This window comes from Bubalus bubalis, chromosome 24 (genome assembly GCF_019923935.1).
Source record: "Bubalus bubalis isolate 160015118507 breed Murrah chromosome 24, NDDB_SH_1, whole genome shotgun sequence".
Lineage (NCBI taxonomy): Eukaryota > Metazoa > Chordata > Mammalia > Artiodactyla > Bovidae > Bubalus > Bubalus bubalis.
This window is the reverse complement of record NC_059180.1, coordinates 40,525,890-40,541,134: the sequence shown is the minus strand read 5'-3', so window position 1 is coordinate 40,541,134 and position 15,245 is coordinate 40,525,890. Positions and strand designations below refer to the sequence as shown.

General features: G+C 62.8%; 1 protein-coding gene across 3 annotated transcripts in view; it reads right to left on the bottom strand.

The window, feature by feature from the left end:
• The window catches only part of PKD1 (polycystin 1, transient receptor potential channel interacting), a 39,254-nt gene extending 26,535 nt beyond the window's left edge, over positions 1-12,719 (bottom strand). Inside the window, exon 1 of one of the 3 annotated variants that reach the window (XM_044936187.2) lies at positions 12,333-12,719. In XM_044936187.2, the coding sequence (XP_044792122.2) occupies positions 12,333-12,547 (215 nt within the window). In that variant the 5' untranslated portion in view covers positions 12,548-12,719. Of the gene's footprint in view, positions 1-39; positions 798-12,332 lie in introns of those variants that run through there. The other 2 variants (XM_044936186.2, XM_044936188.2) reach the window with 2 other exon arrangements.
• Between the last annotated feature and the right edge of the window lie 2,526 nt (positions 12,720-15,245).

Sequence of the window (15,245 nt, the reverse complement as noted above, 5' to 3'; positions counted from 1 at the left end):
GCACGCAACATCCACACAATATATCGGAAAACAAACTACCAGCCGGGAAAAGCACCAGCAGTGAAGACCACGGATTGTTGTTCAGTCACTCGGTCGTGTCTGACTGTGACCCCATGGACTGCGGCACGCCAGGCCTCCCTGTCAATCACCATCTCCTGGAGTTTTCTTAAACCCATGTCCATCGAGTCGGTGATGCCATAAAGGCTCATAATACTCTCTCCATATATGCTGTTAACAAACCATAAAGAAAGCAAGCTACTCCAGGAAAGAAAATTTAAAAAAGGCCAGAGATGAGAATAGGACGAGAAATACAAACGTCACAGATGTACAAGAAAACGCCCAGTCTTGTAACAACTGGAGAAACACCAAGAAAACAGCACAACAGCCCCTCGACCTGCCATCAGCCGCAGCGCTGGCGACGTGGCAACACAGTGGCAGCGTGACCCCAGCCCCTCGCGAGTCCTCCCGGGGACACTCCAGCCACCAATGCCACCTCCCCTCCCGGCCTGGAGGTGGAGGCCGGTCGCCCCACGGGTCCAGATTCTAGGATGGGGACACCGGACCAGCCTGACTCAGGGGGCACCAGTCTCCACACTGGCGCGGCCTGGACCTCCCGCCCTCTGAGCCTCTGTGCGTCCGGGTGTCATGCTGGCCCTCGGACGTCCCAGAATGCCGCTCGCCAGCCCGGCCCTCCCAGTGATGACCATAGGCCACGGGCCCGCCAGTGCCTCCGCCAGGCCTGTCTGTCTCCAGGTCCCACCAGCCCAGTGCCCCCGGCCACAGCCCAGTCCAGACCCCCACCCCAGGTGCCCCCCCAGCCCTGCTGTCCCAGCTCCCTCAGCAGCTAGGGGCTGCCCGAGCCCAGCTCCATTGCCCCACCCAGCCCACGCACAGCGGAGCTTAGTAAGAACTGGCTGGTGTGGAGACAAGGTCCTCCTGGGAGTCGAGGCCGAGTGAAGCCTACACCCCAAGCGCACACCTTGGGCGGTGCTGGGGTACCTAGGGCCACCCCTCACTCCCTGCTCACGACGTCCAGGAACGAGGCTCAGGAAGCGACCCCCACCCCGGTCCCTGACAGCTGCTCCTCCTGGAGCCTGGCTGTCCACGCAGGGCCTGGTGGCCACCTCTGCCCAAAGACTGGCTGTGCACCAAGGGCTGGAGGCCGGGTCTCAGCCGGGCCACATGACCCTGGCTCCCAACATGGCCTGGAGGGCTTCTGACCTTCATGTCACCACCGGGGCTGCAAGTGACTGACAAAGGGAGCTCGGACCAAAGAAGGGAGCTCCCGTCCCTCTTAGGGCCCACCAAGGGGGTGAGGGAAGGTAGACTGGATGCACTCTGCTAACCCCTGGGAGCCAGGTCTCCCCCTCGGCATCGTGGGCAGCTATCGGGAGACTGGGCGCTGAGCGGACAGCACGTGGACATGATGTGCTCCGCTGACGCTGGCTGCAGCCTGCCTGGGGGGGCGGGGGGTGCAGGCCCCAGGGAGGGGGCCACAGCAGCAGATGGGCAGGACCTAAGTCTCCACTGAATCGGGGGCGTCAAGAGGGGCTGTGAGCAGAGAGCCTCAGGCACCGTCAAGAGGGCTGCATAACCCGGGGCTGGGTCCTCCAGGCAGCGGGACCCCTGAACCTGGACGGGGGTCCCTGGGGTCGGGGCTGGGGCTCCTGGTGGGATCGGACGGGGTGGAGGCGTCAGCTCAGAGGCCCAGCAGCCCCACCACAGCTTTGCCGGTGGCCTGACCTCACAGGCCAGGGGGACGCTACACTTGACAAAGGTTCTGTCCTGGCGACAAGCTCAAATGGTAGCATAGGCCACCCAGGAACAGCGCACAGCTGCACACCCGCCTGGAGACACGACGGGAGAGACACGGGGCGAGACGCTGCAACACATGTGCAGCCTGGCTGCAGCCGCCCAGGCCTGAAGGAGCCCCTGGCCTGCCCATCATCACGTTAAGCTGCTGAAGTTCATGCCAAGCCTCCAGCCTGCTGCTGAGGAGTGAGCTGGGTGCCACTGCATGGTCACTGAACCCTGGATTCTTAATGGCTGGTGAAGATTCCACAGGCAGAGTTTATCCTGTTGATCTGTCCCACAAAGCTACCGGGAGGAGTCCTAACACCCAGAGGATCGCCGGAGCACGCCGGGCTGTCACTGGATGGCCTGGGGAAGGCTCCCCAGCACCGCTGACGCTGCTGATAGAAGCAGTGTCCATTATAAACAGCTGCGGACAGTCACATCTACTTTAAAAAAACAGGGAAACACGGTGCCTCCCACACCACTGCACACAAGCCCACACTAGGCTGCTGGGGCTCCCAGGCCGTCCCCGGGGTGGGAAGGGACAGGCCGGGAGACCAGCGGACGCGGCTAGTTTCCACCCGACGTCAAGTTCAGCGACCCCAAGTTGGGGAGGGCAGGCCAAGAGAAACTTCAATTAGACCCACGCAGGGGCTGGAGAAGGCACAGCTGTGGAGCCCGAGCCTCTGGGGTGGGGCTGCAGAAGCCTCAGCCCCAGGCTGTCGGAGGACCCAAAGGTGGGCCTGGGGGACAGTGGGGCCTGAGGGGGCGTGCAGGCCTGAGGCCCCTACCAGGGGCACGAGGGCTGGTGTCCCAACCAGGGCCTCAAGCGGAAGAGAAAGGAGGACAAGCCCTGCAGTGTTTTTCCACATCCCGGTTTCTGGAAAATCCATCATTAGTGGCAGCTCCTGGGAGCCATCTGTGGTTGGCTCCCGATCACTGTGGTGCCAGAAAACCAGGGCGGGAGGGGGGCAGGGTGACCCTGGCATCCCCACCACTCGGTCAGCACCACCCCCAGGATGCCGCCCTGGCCCCACTGACCCATGACCCAGCTCAGTCCTCTACCCAGTCCTGGCCAGCTGCCCCCAGAAGACTTCCCCTACCCCCGCCTGAGGGGCGCGGCCACACGCTCCCCACCCCAGGGAGTCCCTCACCCGGGACTCCCCTGGGCCTGCCCAGGGCCCAGGTGCAGAAAAAGACCCTGCAGCCTGAAGGCAGGCCCAGCACAGAGCCGGGCACACCACCACAGGCCAGACCCTCCTGGGAGCGTGCAGAAGGATAACGGGGCGAGCTGGGGGGCCGGGCAGAAGGGACCCTCAAGGCGGACTCTGCTGGAGTCTCACAGCCCTGAACGGCCACCTCTCCACATCTCCGTCTGCTTTTGTCGTCACCGTTCTAGGAGAACGCCACGGCTGCCGAGGGCCAGCCCCACCCCGCTCCAGCCCCTCGGGTTTCCTGTGCACCCTGCCCCAACTCGGGTTCCCAGTCTTACCGAGTCTGGGATGGGGAACACGGCCAGCCCAGGGAGCCACCTGCAGAAGCCCAGCAGGGCGGCTGGCCAAGCGCCACGGTGGGCAGCCGTCCCCACAGGGAGGAGAGATCACACCCGAGAGGGGCTAGGCCACATGGTGTCAACCCTCTGGGTCATCCGGACCTCCCAGGCTAGCCACTTCTGGGGACCCCAAGGCGGGAGGGGAAAGGGGGACCTGCGACCCACACACCCGCACCAGCACAAGCCAAGCCAGCTCCCTGGGCACCAGGGACCAGGCCACAAGGCTGGCCCCCAACTGCCCACAGCCCTGGACTGCGACGGGGGTGTCTTCACACACGGCCCCGCCCCTGCTGTTCTCTCTATTTACTTATGTATTTATTTGGCAGCATCAGGCTCTTCGTGGTGGCGTGTGGGCTCAGCCGCCCCGCGGCATGTGGGATCTCAGTTCCCGACTGGGGATCGAACCTGCGTCCCCTGCACTGGAAGGAGGCTTCTTAACCACCACACTGTTCCCTCTCCTGACCCAGGACAGGCAGGGGTGTTGGGGAGGAAGACCCCTGTTCGACCCCCAGGCCCCAGCTTTCCCCTCCTCCCCCCAGCACCCAGCAGTCACTGGAGAGCCCCGTCTGCCCCTCCCCCTACCCTGCGGCAGGCCCAGCCCCGCCCCCCGTCAGACACCCAGCCTCCCAGGGGACTGTGTCGTGTCCTTCCCAGCCCGATCTCTCCTGCTGTAGCAGCAGCTGGGGCGGGGATCCCTGCTTCCACCAGCCAGGGAGGCCTGGGGGACGGCACTGAGCCCCCCACCCTGTAGACGCCGGCGGCTCCATCTCCCCCCACACGGGGCCCAGCCCCTGCCTCCAGCCCCAGGCCTTGCAGAGGGGAAGGGGTGCCTCAGGACCCAGAGGAGAGATGGGGCAGGCCACGGGGCAACGCTGAGAGAAGAGGTGCCCGATGCGGAGCCCAAGGACAGGGTCCTTCTTGAGCCTGGTGGCTCCCAGGGCGTCGCCTCCTGGAGCTGGGGACGGGAAGGACCCGCGCTGCTGCCCTCGGCAGCCTCAGTTTCCCCCTCTGCCCAGGCGGGGGGTGGGGGTGGGTGCCCACTCCCCAGTCCAGATGCCTGGCAGGGTCTGGGGGCCAGCCAGAGCCCCCAAGGAAACATCTGCACATTCCAGACGCGTGTGGTCAGCAGTGGAGGCGGGCGCCAGGCCCCAGCCCACACCCCACCCCATAGCGCTGGCCGCCACGCTGGAAACAGGGCTCCAGAGGGGCCGCCTGCACGCTACGTAACCGCATGGCGGGCCAGCGGCCGCCTCCTCCTGGCGGGACGGGACGGGACGGCCCTGCCCCTGCCGCCCCTTCCTCTCCACAGCGGCCCCAGGGCTCTGGGGAAACAGGGACCCCCACCACGTCCCCTCGGGGGCCAGGCCCAGGCAGAGGGGGCAAGAGGCCACAGGCTAGCCCCAGGTCCCTGGGACCCTGCAGGCCAGTCCAGATCCGGTGCCCCCACTTGACACGGCAGTAACGGCTCCCTTTGGCAGCGGGATGGGGTGGGTCAGTCTGAGTCTGGTAACCTCGCTCTGTCTTCATGAACTTCTATTTATGGTGAGCGAGGCTGGCTTCCAGGGCCGGAAATGATGTTTAAATTAATGAATTCAAGTTTTGGGGAGAGAGCTGATCTGAAGAAAAACACGCAGAGACGGTGAGAGGCAGGCGAGGGGCCCGGGAGGCCTGGCTGGAGCCGCCCACCCCCATTTGGCTCCTGACGAGGCCCGGGGACCAGTGAGAGGGGGGGTCCGGGCCTCTAACAGGGGAGAGGCCGCGGGAGCCCCGGGCGCCTGTCTCGGGCGTCAGACAGGAGGGGCCTCGTCTCCAGGGCGCGTGGAGAGGCTCCCTGCAGGGTGTGGCCAGCCCGCGGCTCAGCTGTCAGCAGGACGAGGCACAGGCGTCCGGTGCGGGGCTGCCCTGCCTGGGAAGCCCCTGGACCCATAGGCCGTGGCGGTGAAGGCAGCCCCGAGGAGGGGCCTTCCCAGGGCAGCCCACCCAGAGGCAGCCTCCAGGCGGCCTCCACTAACCAGGCCAGGATGGGGCGAGGGGCCGAGGAAAAGGAGCCCCCGCAGCTGGGGACTGAGGGCCATGCTTCGGTCCCCGGGGTTGCCCCTGCTTGGCCGGGGGCAGGCACGTGGCCTCCCGCGTTCCGGGAGCACGCACGTCGGCCCAGGTGGCGGGCAGTCCTATCGCCAGGGAGCTCCAGGTCTCAGCCTGTGGGCACGGGGTCTGCGAGCATGGCCCAGGGCACCGGCAAAGCTGGCCTCCACTGCAGGGCACCGCCCTTTCCAGGGCGGCCCCTCAGGACCCCAAGGTGGGCTCCAGGGCCCGGGGGCTCAGAACTGGGGACACGCTCCACCCGGCCTGGGCCCATGGGCGCCTCAGGGGGTTAAGAAGGCCCCCAAACACAGCCCCCCCTCCCTGGCCTGGGCACGGCTGGGCCCCTCGGCACAGGCGGCTGCCAAGCCATGAGGAACGAGGTGTTCCGGGAAGAAAGGACGTGCGTGAGCCGCATTTTCCAGCAAGACTGCCGGCACCCGGCCCGCTGGTCAGCCCAGCGCCGGGCCCAGGGCCGCTGCCTCCCCAGACGGCGCAGCAGGAGTGGGCTGTTTTCACCCCAGCGCTCGGCGGGCTGGGCCCGGCTGGGCTCCCGCTGCGGCGCTGGCACGGCAGAATGTTCCGGAAAGGAGAATGCACGTCTCGTCCAAAATGGCTTCCTCACTTGAAACCAAACCCCAGCCGGGGCCCCCCTCGGGAGCCAGGGTCCCCACACGCCCACCCACAGGCGGCACTGCCACTGGCCAGCTGTCATAAGATGCCTTATACCTTCACCGCGTTACACGTCCACCCGGGAAGGCGTGGGACACACAAACACGTAAAACTGAAATGAAGACACTAGAGAAGTGTGCCTGGCACACGTGCCTGCCTCCAGAGGGAGGAGGCCTCTGGACACGGGGCCTCCAGGACTGGGTGCTGAAGGGTGCGTAGGAGCCTGCCTGCCCAAGGCTCACTTGTGGGTCTGGTCTGAGCAGCACAGTCACATGTGCACCAGCAAGGGCGCCTCTCCTCAGGCCTGTGTGCTCTGCAGCAGGACAGGTCCTAGGGGCCCAACTCCCGGCCAGCACTTGGGGACCAGTGGTGGACTCTGAGCTCATTCAGAAGGGCCTGGGGGGGCCACTCTGGCAGCAGCTAGGATTATGTGGCCACCATCAACTGAGTGCGTGGGGACACTGCACACCCTCACCTCTGAGGCCCACAACCACATCAGTCGCATCCACTCACGGTGCCCAAATGCAGGGCAAGCAACCGAAACTCAGAGAGGGTGAGTGACTTGGGCATGGTCACACAGGAAGCGGAGGGGCTGGGATGGGAATCAGGTCTGCCCATGCTCCTCCTGGGGGGTCGCTGGGAAGGACCAGGGCAGGGACAGCCAAAGGAATTGGGAGGGAGCTGGTGGGCAGGGCCGGGCAAGCGGCTGCGGCTAAGTCAGAGCCCACCTGGTCCCCTTCGAACACACCCCGCCCCACTCGGGGATACCCTCACCACCACCGAACCCCAGGCCTCTCGGTGCAGCTCCAGGGAGAGGCCCTGAGCATGCCCAGACCATCTCTCTGCCACAGCCCACCAGCCAGGCGACCCCAGAAAGCGACTCAACCTGTTTCCTGGTCTGTAAAATGGAACCTACTGCAGTTCCCAGGCCACGGCACCACACCGCCGGACGGAGCGCTCAGCAGAGTCCTGCTCGCCACGGCCAGGCAGGGAGGCCAGGCGGCAGCAGGAGGGGGTGTGTGCCCCCCTGGGTACTTTCTTCAGGGGTCTGTTTTTTAATCTGCCAACTATAAAGGTCACCATTCCAGAACATACAGTTCGGTGGTTTTCCATATACTCCCAGGGCTGGGCAACCACCACCCCTAATTCCAAGACCATCTCACCCCCCATGGGGAAAACCAGTGTGCTTGGCCACCACCCCCAACCCCAGCCCCACCCCAGGTGCAGACACTTGTCCACTTGCGCCTCCATGGCTTTGCCCATTCTGGACGTTTCACATCAGCACAATCACACAACACGTGGTTTTCTGCATATGAGTTCTGTCACACAACACGTTTTCAAGGCTCACCCATGTTGCAGCAAGCCTCAGCACCGCATTCTTTCCCGTGGCCAAACAATATTTTACAGACAGGCCACACTCTGTGCACATATCCATCTCTAATACACACTGGGGCTGTTTCCACCTCTTAGATCCTCTGAACAGAGCTGCTGTGGACATGTGCATTCAAGTTTTTGTGTGGACGTAGGTTTCGTTTCTTCCGGGCCTACACTGAGGGGCAGAATGGCCAGGCCCTCTGGTGACTCTACGTTTACTTTTCCGAGGAGCTGCCGGACTGTCTTCCAGGCGTGCCCCATCCCCACCAGCCATGCACGAGGATTCTCACCAACACCCGGTATCGTCTGTCTTTTGGGGACAGCCAGCCCAGTGGGTGTGAAATGGTATCTCCCTGGAGTTTCGATTTGCATTTCCCTGAAAGCTAGACACAGCGTCTTTTCACATGCTTATTGGTCACTGGTATGTCTCCTTTGTAGATTGGCCAGTTCAGATCCTCTGCCCGCTTTTTAGCTTTGAGTCACTGAGTTTTTACATATTCTAGCTACGAGTCCTTCATCAGACAGACGACATGACACGTGTTCCCCACCCTTCTCCAGGCTGGTGGCTGTCCTCACTGCTCCGGGGCCTGCCTGTCTCCTGAGGGTCTGCCGGCACTGGGAGCGCTCTGTTGTCCGTCCCTTCAGGTCCCCGGGTCACAGCTGTAGCCGAAGCCTCCCCATTCACCTGCCCACCCTGCCAGGGGCCACAGACAGGAGCGGTGTGCGCACAACCCTGCCGTCCGGCCCTTGCCAGGCAGCTCCTGGGACATGCACTCGCAGTCTGCTTCTCCCAGCGCGGGCGGCTCAGGGACCCTGAGGGGGAGACCAGCTCGGCACGCAAGGCGCCTCTGCACCCCAGCCCGCGGTCTTTCTACAAGATGCCGATCATGACGCTTCTCCCCTGGGTCCTTCAATGCTGCCCCCACTGCCCTCTCTCCAGAGGCCCCACCTGCCGCCCCCCATCACCTGGAGCCTCTGAGCTAGGCCGCCCACTCTCCATGGGATGCTCTCCCGGCGCAGGGTGACACCCGCACGAGCGCTAACACTGGCTTCAGCGTCACCTACGCCGGAGCTCCCTCCAGGGCCCCTGCAAAGTGGCCTCCTCTCTATCACTGGGCTTACATGCATGCATGTGTAGGAAGCCACATGCATGGCTGTCTACATGCTGCCTGGCAGTACACACAGGCCAGGCTCACTCCGAGCCCAGGGGTTCCCTCCCCCACGCCCACCTTCCCTCACCCGTGCAGCTCCCTGGGGGCTGCATCTCCCAGAGCCCCCAACACCCCCTAACAGTTAGGGGGACATGTGAGGAAAGGCAAGGCCCTGGGTGCCCCCAGCCAATGGCAGACCCCAAGGCCCCAATATCCTAGTCAGCGAAGCAAAGCCCTACTGAGTCCCTGCTCCAAGCCTGGTCCTAGACCTGACATCCATGAGACAGTATGAGGCCCACTTAGAGCCCCTGGCCATCACCCAAGAAGCAGCCGGCTAAAATCAGCCACACTGGACATGATGGACAGATAGCACCTGGAGCAGTACTGCCCCATCTAGAACTCTCTGCGCTGACCCGGCCAACACGGCAGCCGCTGGTCCTGTGGCTTGAGCACCTGAAATGTGGCTCCCCACCCAACACAGCTCTGGGCCCGACCAGCAGTGTCCGGGAAGGACGCCAAGGGCAGAGGGACACACAGAGACATGACCCCACACCAGGTGCCGTGGGAGCCGGTCTCTTCAGCAAATCACACGAGAGGGAAGAGAGACGGAAAGAGAGCCTGCACACCCGCAGAGATTTAAAAGACATCAACTAGCTGCACTGCCACTGCGTGGACCTTATTCGGATCCTAATTTGATCCAGTGAAAACACTGAGACAACCACAAATTTGAACACACTGGACATGAAAGGGACCAGGGAACTGTGCACTGTTTCGGGTGTGATCAGGGGTCGCCATACATTTCCAAATGCTAACAGATCAAATGTAGGATGGCTGGAGTTTGCTTCCAAAAGCGGTGGGGGTGAGGGTGGAGCAGCAGGCTAGGCCACAGGGCAGTGGGTCTGTGAGGTTCATCACGCTCTTCCGCCCACTTCTATGTAAGTTCAAACTCTCCAGGATAAAAGCTTTAAAAACAGGAGCGCAGCCACCTTTTCCCCACTCAAGTACTCTTGCCTGGAAAATCCCATGGACGGAGGAGCCTGGTAGGCTGCAGTCCATGGGGTCGCTAGAGTCGGACAGGACTGAGCAACTTCACTTTCACTTTTCACTTTCATGCATTGGAGAAGGAAATGGCAACCCACTCCAGTGTTCTTGCCTGGAGAATCCCAGGGACAGGGGAGCCTGGTGGGCTGCCGTCTGTGGGGTCGCACAGAGTCGGACACGACTGAAGCGACTTAGCAGCAGCAGTAGCAGCCACCCTTTACTGAGTGACGTCATCCTGTTCAGGTTACCACCTCCCAGCAGCAAGCATCATTTAACCCAAGGAGGCTGGGGTCTCAAAACCCTGGGTCATCCTGCAAGCCCCGAATCCCCTACCAGCCAGCCCTTGTCCCCCACCAAGTCAGGACACAGCTGTCCTGCAGCACCTCAGGCTGGCCAAGGAGTCTCAAATGGAGGGGTGCCTGCCCGACACTGATGACAGAGATGCTGGGCCCGAGTCCCCTAGGCTCAGGCTAGGGTGACACCCAGGAGGCAGGGCCACTGGGGCCCCTGGACGCATACACCCTCCTGCAGGGGGCTCCCTGGCATCTCGGACCTCATTCCTGCGCCCTAAGAGAAGGTTCACCTGCCTCCCTCTCTCTGAGGGGGGTGCGGTTTGCAGAGTGGATAGGCAAGGATGATGGCTGGGGCAGTCCACAGAGAACAGATGGTGGCGTGGGGGGGGTTAGGTGGGGGCAGGCCTTAGCATCTGCAGTCAAGGGTCCGGTTTCCTATGGGTTCCTCGCACTGAGCCCTGCAGAAATCTCTGAGGCAGCTTCAGAGTGTCGACTGGAACGTGAAGTCTCCTCGGTTCCCCGAATCCCTCCTCCCAGGCTGCAGGGCCAACAGCCCTGGAATCCTGCTGCCTCAGGCCAGGCCGCCAGCTCCCTGGACGTCCAGAGGCTAAGTGGACACACGCAAGGCTCAGGCTCCACTGCTGTGCCCGGGAGCCTGCTCCCTGCTGCAGGCCTCTGACCAACCTACCAGTACCGTTTATTTCCTGGACAGCTCCTGGAGGCCCGCCTGCTGCCAGGTGACGAGGAAGCGGGAATAACCAGCAGGAGCTGGGGCCTGACCCCCAACAGCTCTTGGCCCACCAGAGACGGAGGCAACCTCATTCACAACATCCAGAAACAAGGGCCAGGGGTGGATCCAAAACAATTACGTGGGCACTGGCCGCAGACAGGAAGCCCATCTCCACAGAGACAGCCGTGACGGCAAACACCAGCTGTCAGGGAGCAAGACAACAGCATGGTCCCAAGGCTCCCAGCCGCTGCCCCTGGAGAACCAGCTCCCTCACAACACCTAGCAGAGCCCCAAGGAGGAACCCTCCAGGAGAAGCACCCACCCCTGCTCCGCCCTCAACATCCAAACTCGCCTGAACAGAGACCACGAGGGTCCCCCTAAAAAGAGGCAGCCACACACTGGAGTCGCCCAGAGATTGTTACAAAACCAAATCCAAGGTTTAATAAGCCTGGGGATGTTGAACACCCGCCCCCAAGGGATTCCAGCATGCAGCCAGGGAGCCGTGGAGTCCTGGCTGAGGTGTCTGGAAACACCCAGACGGGGCCGTGAGGATGTGTATCACAGGCCAGGAGACTGCCCCCAGCTCTGGGGTCAACTGTCTGAAAATCTCAGTTCCCCGCACCCTTTACAATCCAACGCTGCCTCTGCCAGGCATCGGCTGTTACTAGTCTCTTGTGCTTGGACAAAGCACATCATCGTCATCTCCGGCCTGTGTTCCCATCTGTACAATGGGCATCTCTGCTGCACCTCACCTCAGAGGGTCAGGCTGAGGTTTAAGCGTGACAATTCACAACCACACCTTGGCACAGGCCGAGGCTGGAGGTGAGCTCTCCATAAAGACTGCGTGTTATTATTTCGTCCAAAATACAAACCTGAGGATGATTTTTCAGCGTTTTAAACCCCTCCACGGCAATCACAGTCACCCACTGTTCCCAGGATAACATCAGAGCGCTGAACAGGACAAATGAGGCCCGCGAGGACCCTAACCCACCTCCCATCCTGCCCTCACTCCCCCTACAGCTGCCACAATACACCCGAGCTCGACCAAGTCCAGCCCCTCGGTCTTCCCCTTCCACTTCAAGCATCAGGCCAATTCTAAGCATCCGGCCAATTCTAAGCATCCATCAAGAGCTCTACACTGACCAGCCCAGCTTCCTCCTCCTGGGCTCCCAGGTTCTGGGTATCGCCCCAGGCCAAGCCGCATCCTATTAGTCTCTAATTAGCGTTGAAGTATGTGCGGGAGACCGCCCCGCCCCGCCCCGCCCCGCCAGAGCCCACGGGCCCCGGTCCGCTGGCGTTCGCGGGGCCCTGCCGGGCGCGCGGTCTCCGCCTGCACAGAATCCGGGATTTTCCTATTTCCCTCTGGCTGAGGCCAGGCGGGCTGAGAGCCGGCCGCGGGCCCAGCTTTTCCTTATTTAGTCGGGCCGCCCTCACTACGCTGGAGCCTCGCCCTGGGAGAGGCCTGGCCCGCACCCCGTTTCCCCTTTTGGAGGCCGGGGACGCGCCCACGCCCTGCGAGGCCCGCCAGGCCGGCGGCCTGCCCGGCCGGCCTCTCCCCGGAGGGTGCAGGCGCCCCGCGCCCCGGCAGGCCGCCGGGCGCCATGGCAACCACCGGGCTCGCGCGGCGGGCGCGCGTTACTCACAGCGCGGTGGCGTCCGCGGGGATGCGCAGCGCGGGCCCGAGCGTCCGCAGCCCCTGGCCTGAGCAGTTGACGAGGCAGGCGGCGCCGGGCGCCGGGCCGCAGAGGCAGGGGGGCGCGCACGGCCCGCAGCCGCGCCCGGGGACCCCCGCCAGCGCCCCGAGCCACAGGCCCAGGCCCAAGGCGAGCGCCAGGCGGGCGGGCGCGGCGGGCGGCATCCTCAGGGCAGCGCAAGCATGGCCCCGGCCCGCTCCCGAGGGCCCGAGCGCCCCCGGCCCCGGCGGCCGCGGCTCAGGCGGGGCCCCCACACGACATGGCTTGCAGCGGGGCTGTATCCGGCGGCGGCCGCGGCCTGTCTGCCTCCACGACAGCCTCTCGGCACTCGGGGCCGGCCGGGTCCTCCACCTCCCGCTCGCGCGCTGGCGCTGCAGTGCGGCCCGGCCGCCGGCTCCTCCTCCTCCCGGCGCGGCGCGGGGCGGGGACACCCTCAGGCCACGCCCCCGCGCCGCAGAGTCGGGAGCGGCGCGGGGAGGGCTCCGGGGCGGGGCTTCCGGGGCTCCGCCCCTTGCGGGGTAGTGGGCGGTGGGCGGTGTTAGGTGGGCCTGGCGTCTTGAGCTCCGCCCTTCGCTCCAGGCCGTAGGCCCGGCCCCCGGCTCTGCTCCCCAAGGAGCGCAGGCCGCTGCTCCCGACTCTCGGGTCGCCTCGCCGCGTGTCAGCGCCGGGAGCAGTCACAGCAGCACTGAAAACACCAGCCGGCACCTCCAAGGCCCGGCTATGCGCGCTCATCCGCTCCCAGCGCCTCTGTCCCCTTCCACCACTGCGGTTTCCCGAGTGCTTGGCACACAGTAGGCACTCAATAAATGCGCATCGCTTTTCGGTGCTGTGACTCTGCCAAGGGAGCTTTTGTTCCTCTCTGTGCTCAGGACATAATTATGAAACTCACGCACGTGGTGGGATGAATCCAAACCGAACAACTTGGATGAATCCTGAAAATATGTTAGAAGTCAGACACAAAGGACAACATATTATACGATTCTATTTATTTTAAAATGTTCAAAATAGGCAAATCCATAAAGACAAGAAGTAGATTCGTGGCTCCCTACACTGGAGGGAGAGGAAATGGGGAGTGGCTGCTAATGACTATCGGGCTCCTTTTGGAGATAAGAGGTTCTGGAGTTAGATAGTGGTGATGGTTGCAGAGCCTTGCAAATACACTAAAATCACTGAACTGTGCTCTTAAAAGGGTGGATTTTATGGTATGTGAGTCAACTTTTAAAATAAAGAAAAAATAAAATTGCTGGACCATTTGGTCATGAGTGAATACCTGACCCAAGCTGGTCAGTTAAGTCCCTCCACCACAGCCTGGATAGAGTAGACACAGGGAGGGGGTCCCCAGACTGCCCTGGGTGCAAGGCCTCTGTCCCACTTAAGCCCCTGTCTCACTGTCCTGAGACTTGGGGTCAGGCTGTGTCTGGAGACTTCCCTGCTCCCTCCGTGTGCTCCGTCTTAAGCTAGCTGGCAGCCTCAACTGAGTCCACAGGCGCTAGGCCCAGGTCCCGAGGCCACTTTCTGGGGGAGTCCCGGTAAGACCACCGTGTGGGCACACTGAAACTCTGCTATTCCCTGGGAGGTGAAACAGCACAGGTACCTTCCTTTCTCAAGTGGGCCATGGCATAGCAAACCTGTTTTAGGACTGGGAGAGGGTCACATCCAGGAAAGACCCAAGGAAGAACAGGTTCCCGGCTCAGGCCCCAGCTGGAGATGAACAGGGCACATCCTGCCAGCCTCACAGGCCAATGACCCAGGAGCAGGCAGAGGCTCTGGGGGGTAGGGGAAGCCGATGGTCCTGGTCCAGCAGCAGGGTCCATTCTCAAGACTCAGTTCTCACAACCCACTTTGTCCCCAAATCAGTACCTTAGAGCAGTTTGGGGGAGGGGCATAAGTGAGACCCAAGGAGGAGCTTCCATCCTAACAGGGAGGGATCATGAAGCCAACAGACCTCTTGGGCCTCGGGCACCTTTTGATATAGAGTCATAGAGGGAGTACTTGGGGATCCTGCTTGGAAACACTGGCATGGAGGCTGAGCCACGGTGGGCTCGATGGGACGAAGCAAGGGGAGGGGGAGGAGGCCCAAGTGGGGAACAGTCTCAGGTCTGGCTGGGGGCGGGGGAGGAGGAGGAGGCTCAGATGGTGCCCTGCCTGGGGTCAAGTGTCAGAATGGGTGGAGAGACTGTTGTCTGGGGCCCGGTGTTGGGGGGGGCAGGGAGAAGAGATGTGGGGGGAAAGGTGAGGAGGGGCTTCTGGACAGATGGGGCTGGGGCCACTGGAGAAGGTGTCTGGAGCGCAGCTGGAGGTGGGGTGTGAAGCTGGAAAAGGGGTGGTGAGCACACCTGGGACAAGTGGGAGAATCCTGAGGCAGAGAACCCCAACCTGGAGTTGGGGAGTGGGGAAGCCTTGGGGGGAGTCTAAGAGAGAGAGCCAGAGAAGCAGAAGGAAACTGAGGCCCCGTGTGAGGAATCTGGGGGAAGAGCTCCAGGGGAGAAGCGAACAAGGGCTTGTGCTGCAGAAACAGAGCAGTGCTGCGTGGGTGCAGCTCAGTCCCTCCCTGTTCCCCCTTCACCTCCACGTGCGGTTTCCAGGACCCTTTGCAGCCTCCCACCTCCTGGCCTTACCCCATGTTCTTCCCTTGGCTTTGAATGCTTTTCTGTCCCACCCCCTTGCAGACTCAGTGGAGGTGACTCCTCCTCCAGGAAGCCTCCCCAGCCCCCATCTTGTGCTCACTCACATCACACAGCCATCCAGGGGACACAAGCATTTGTCCCCCAGCTTATCCTACAGGACAGACCTCCCCAGGGTCACCCGGTGCCTCCTCCACCCTGCTGTGTTGCTACAGGAAACTGAAGGTGCTGTGTCCAC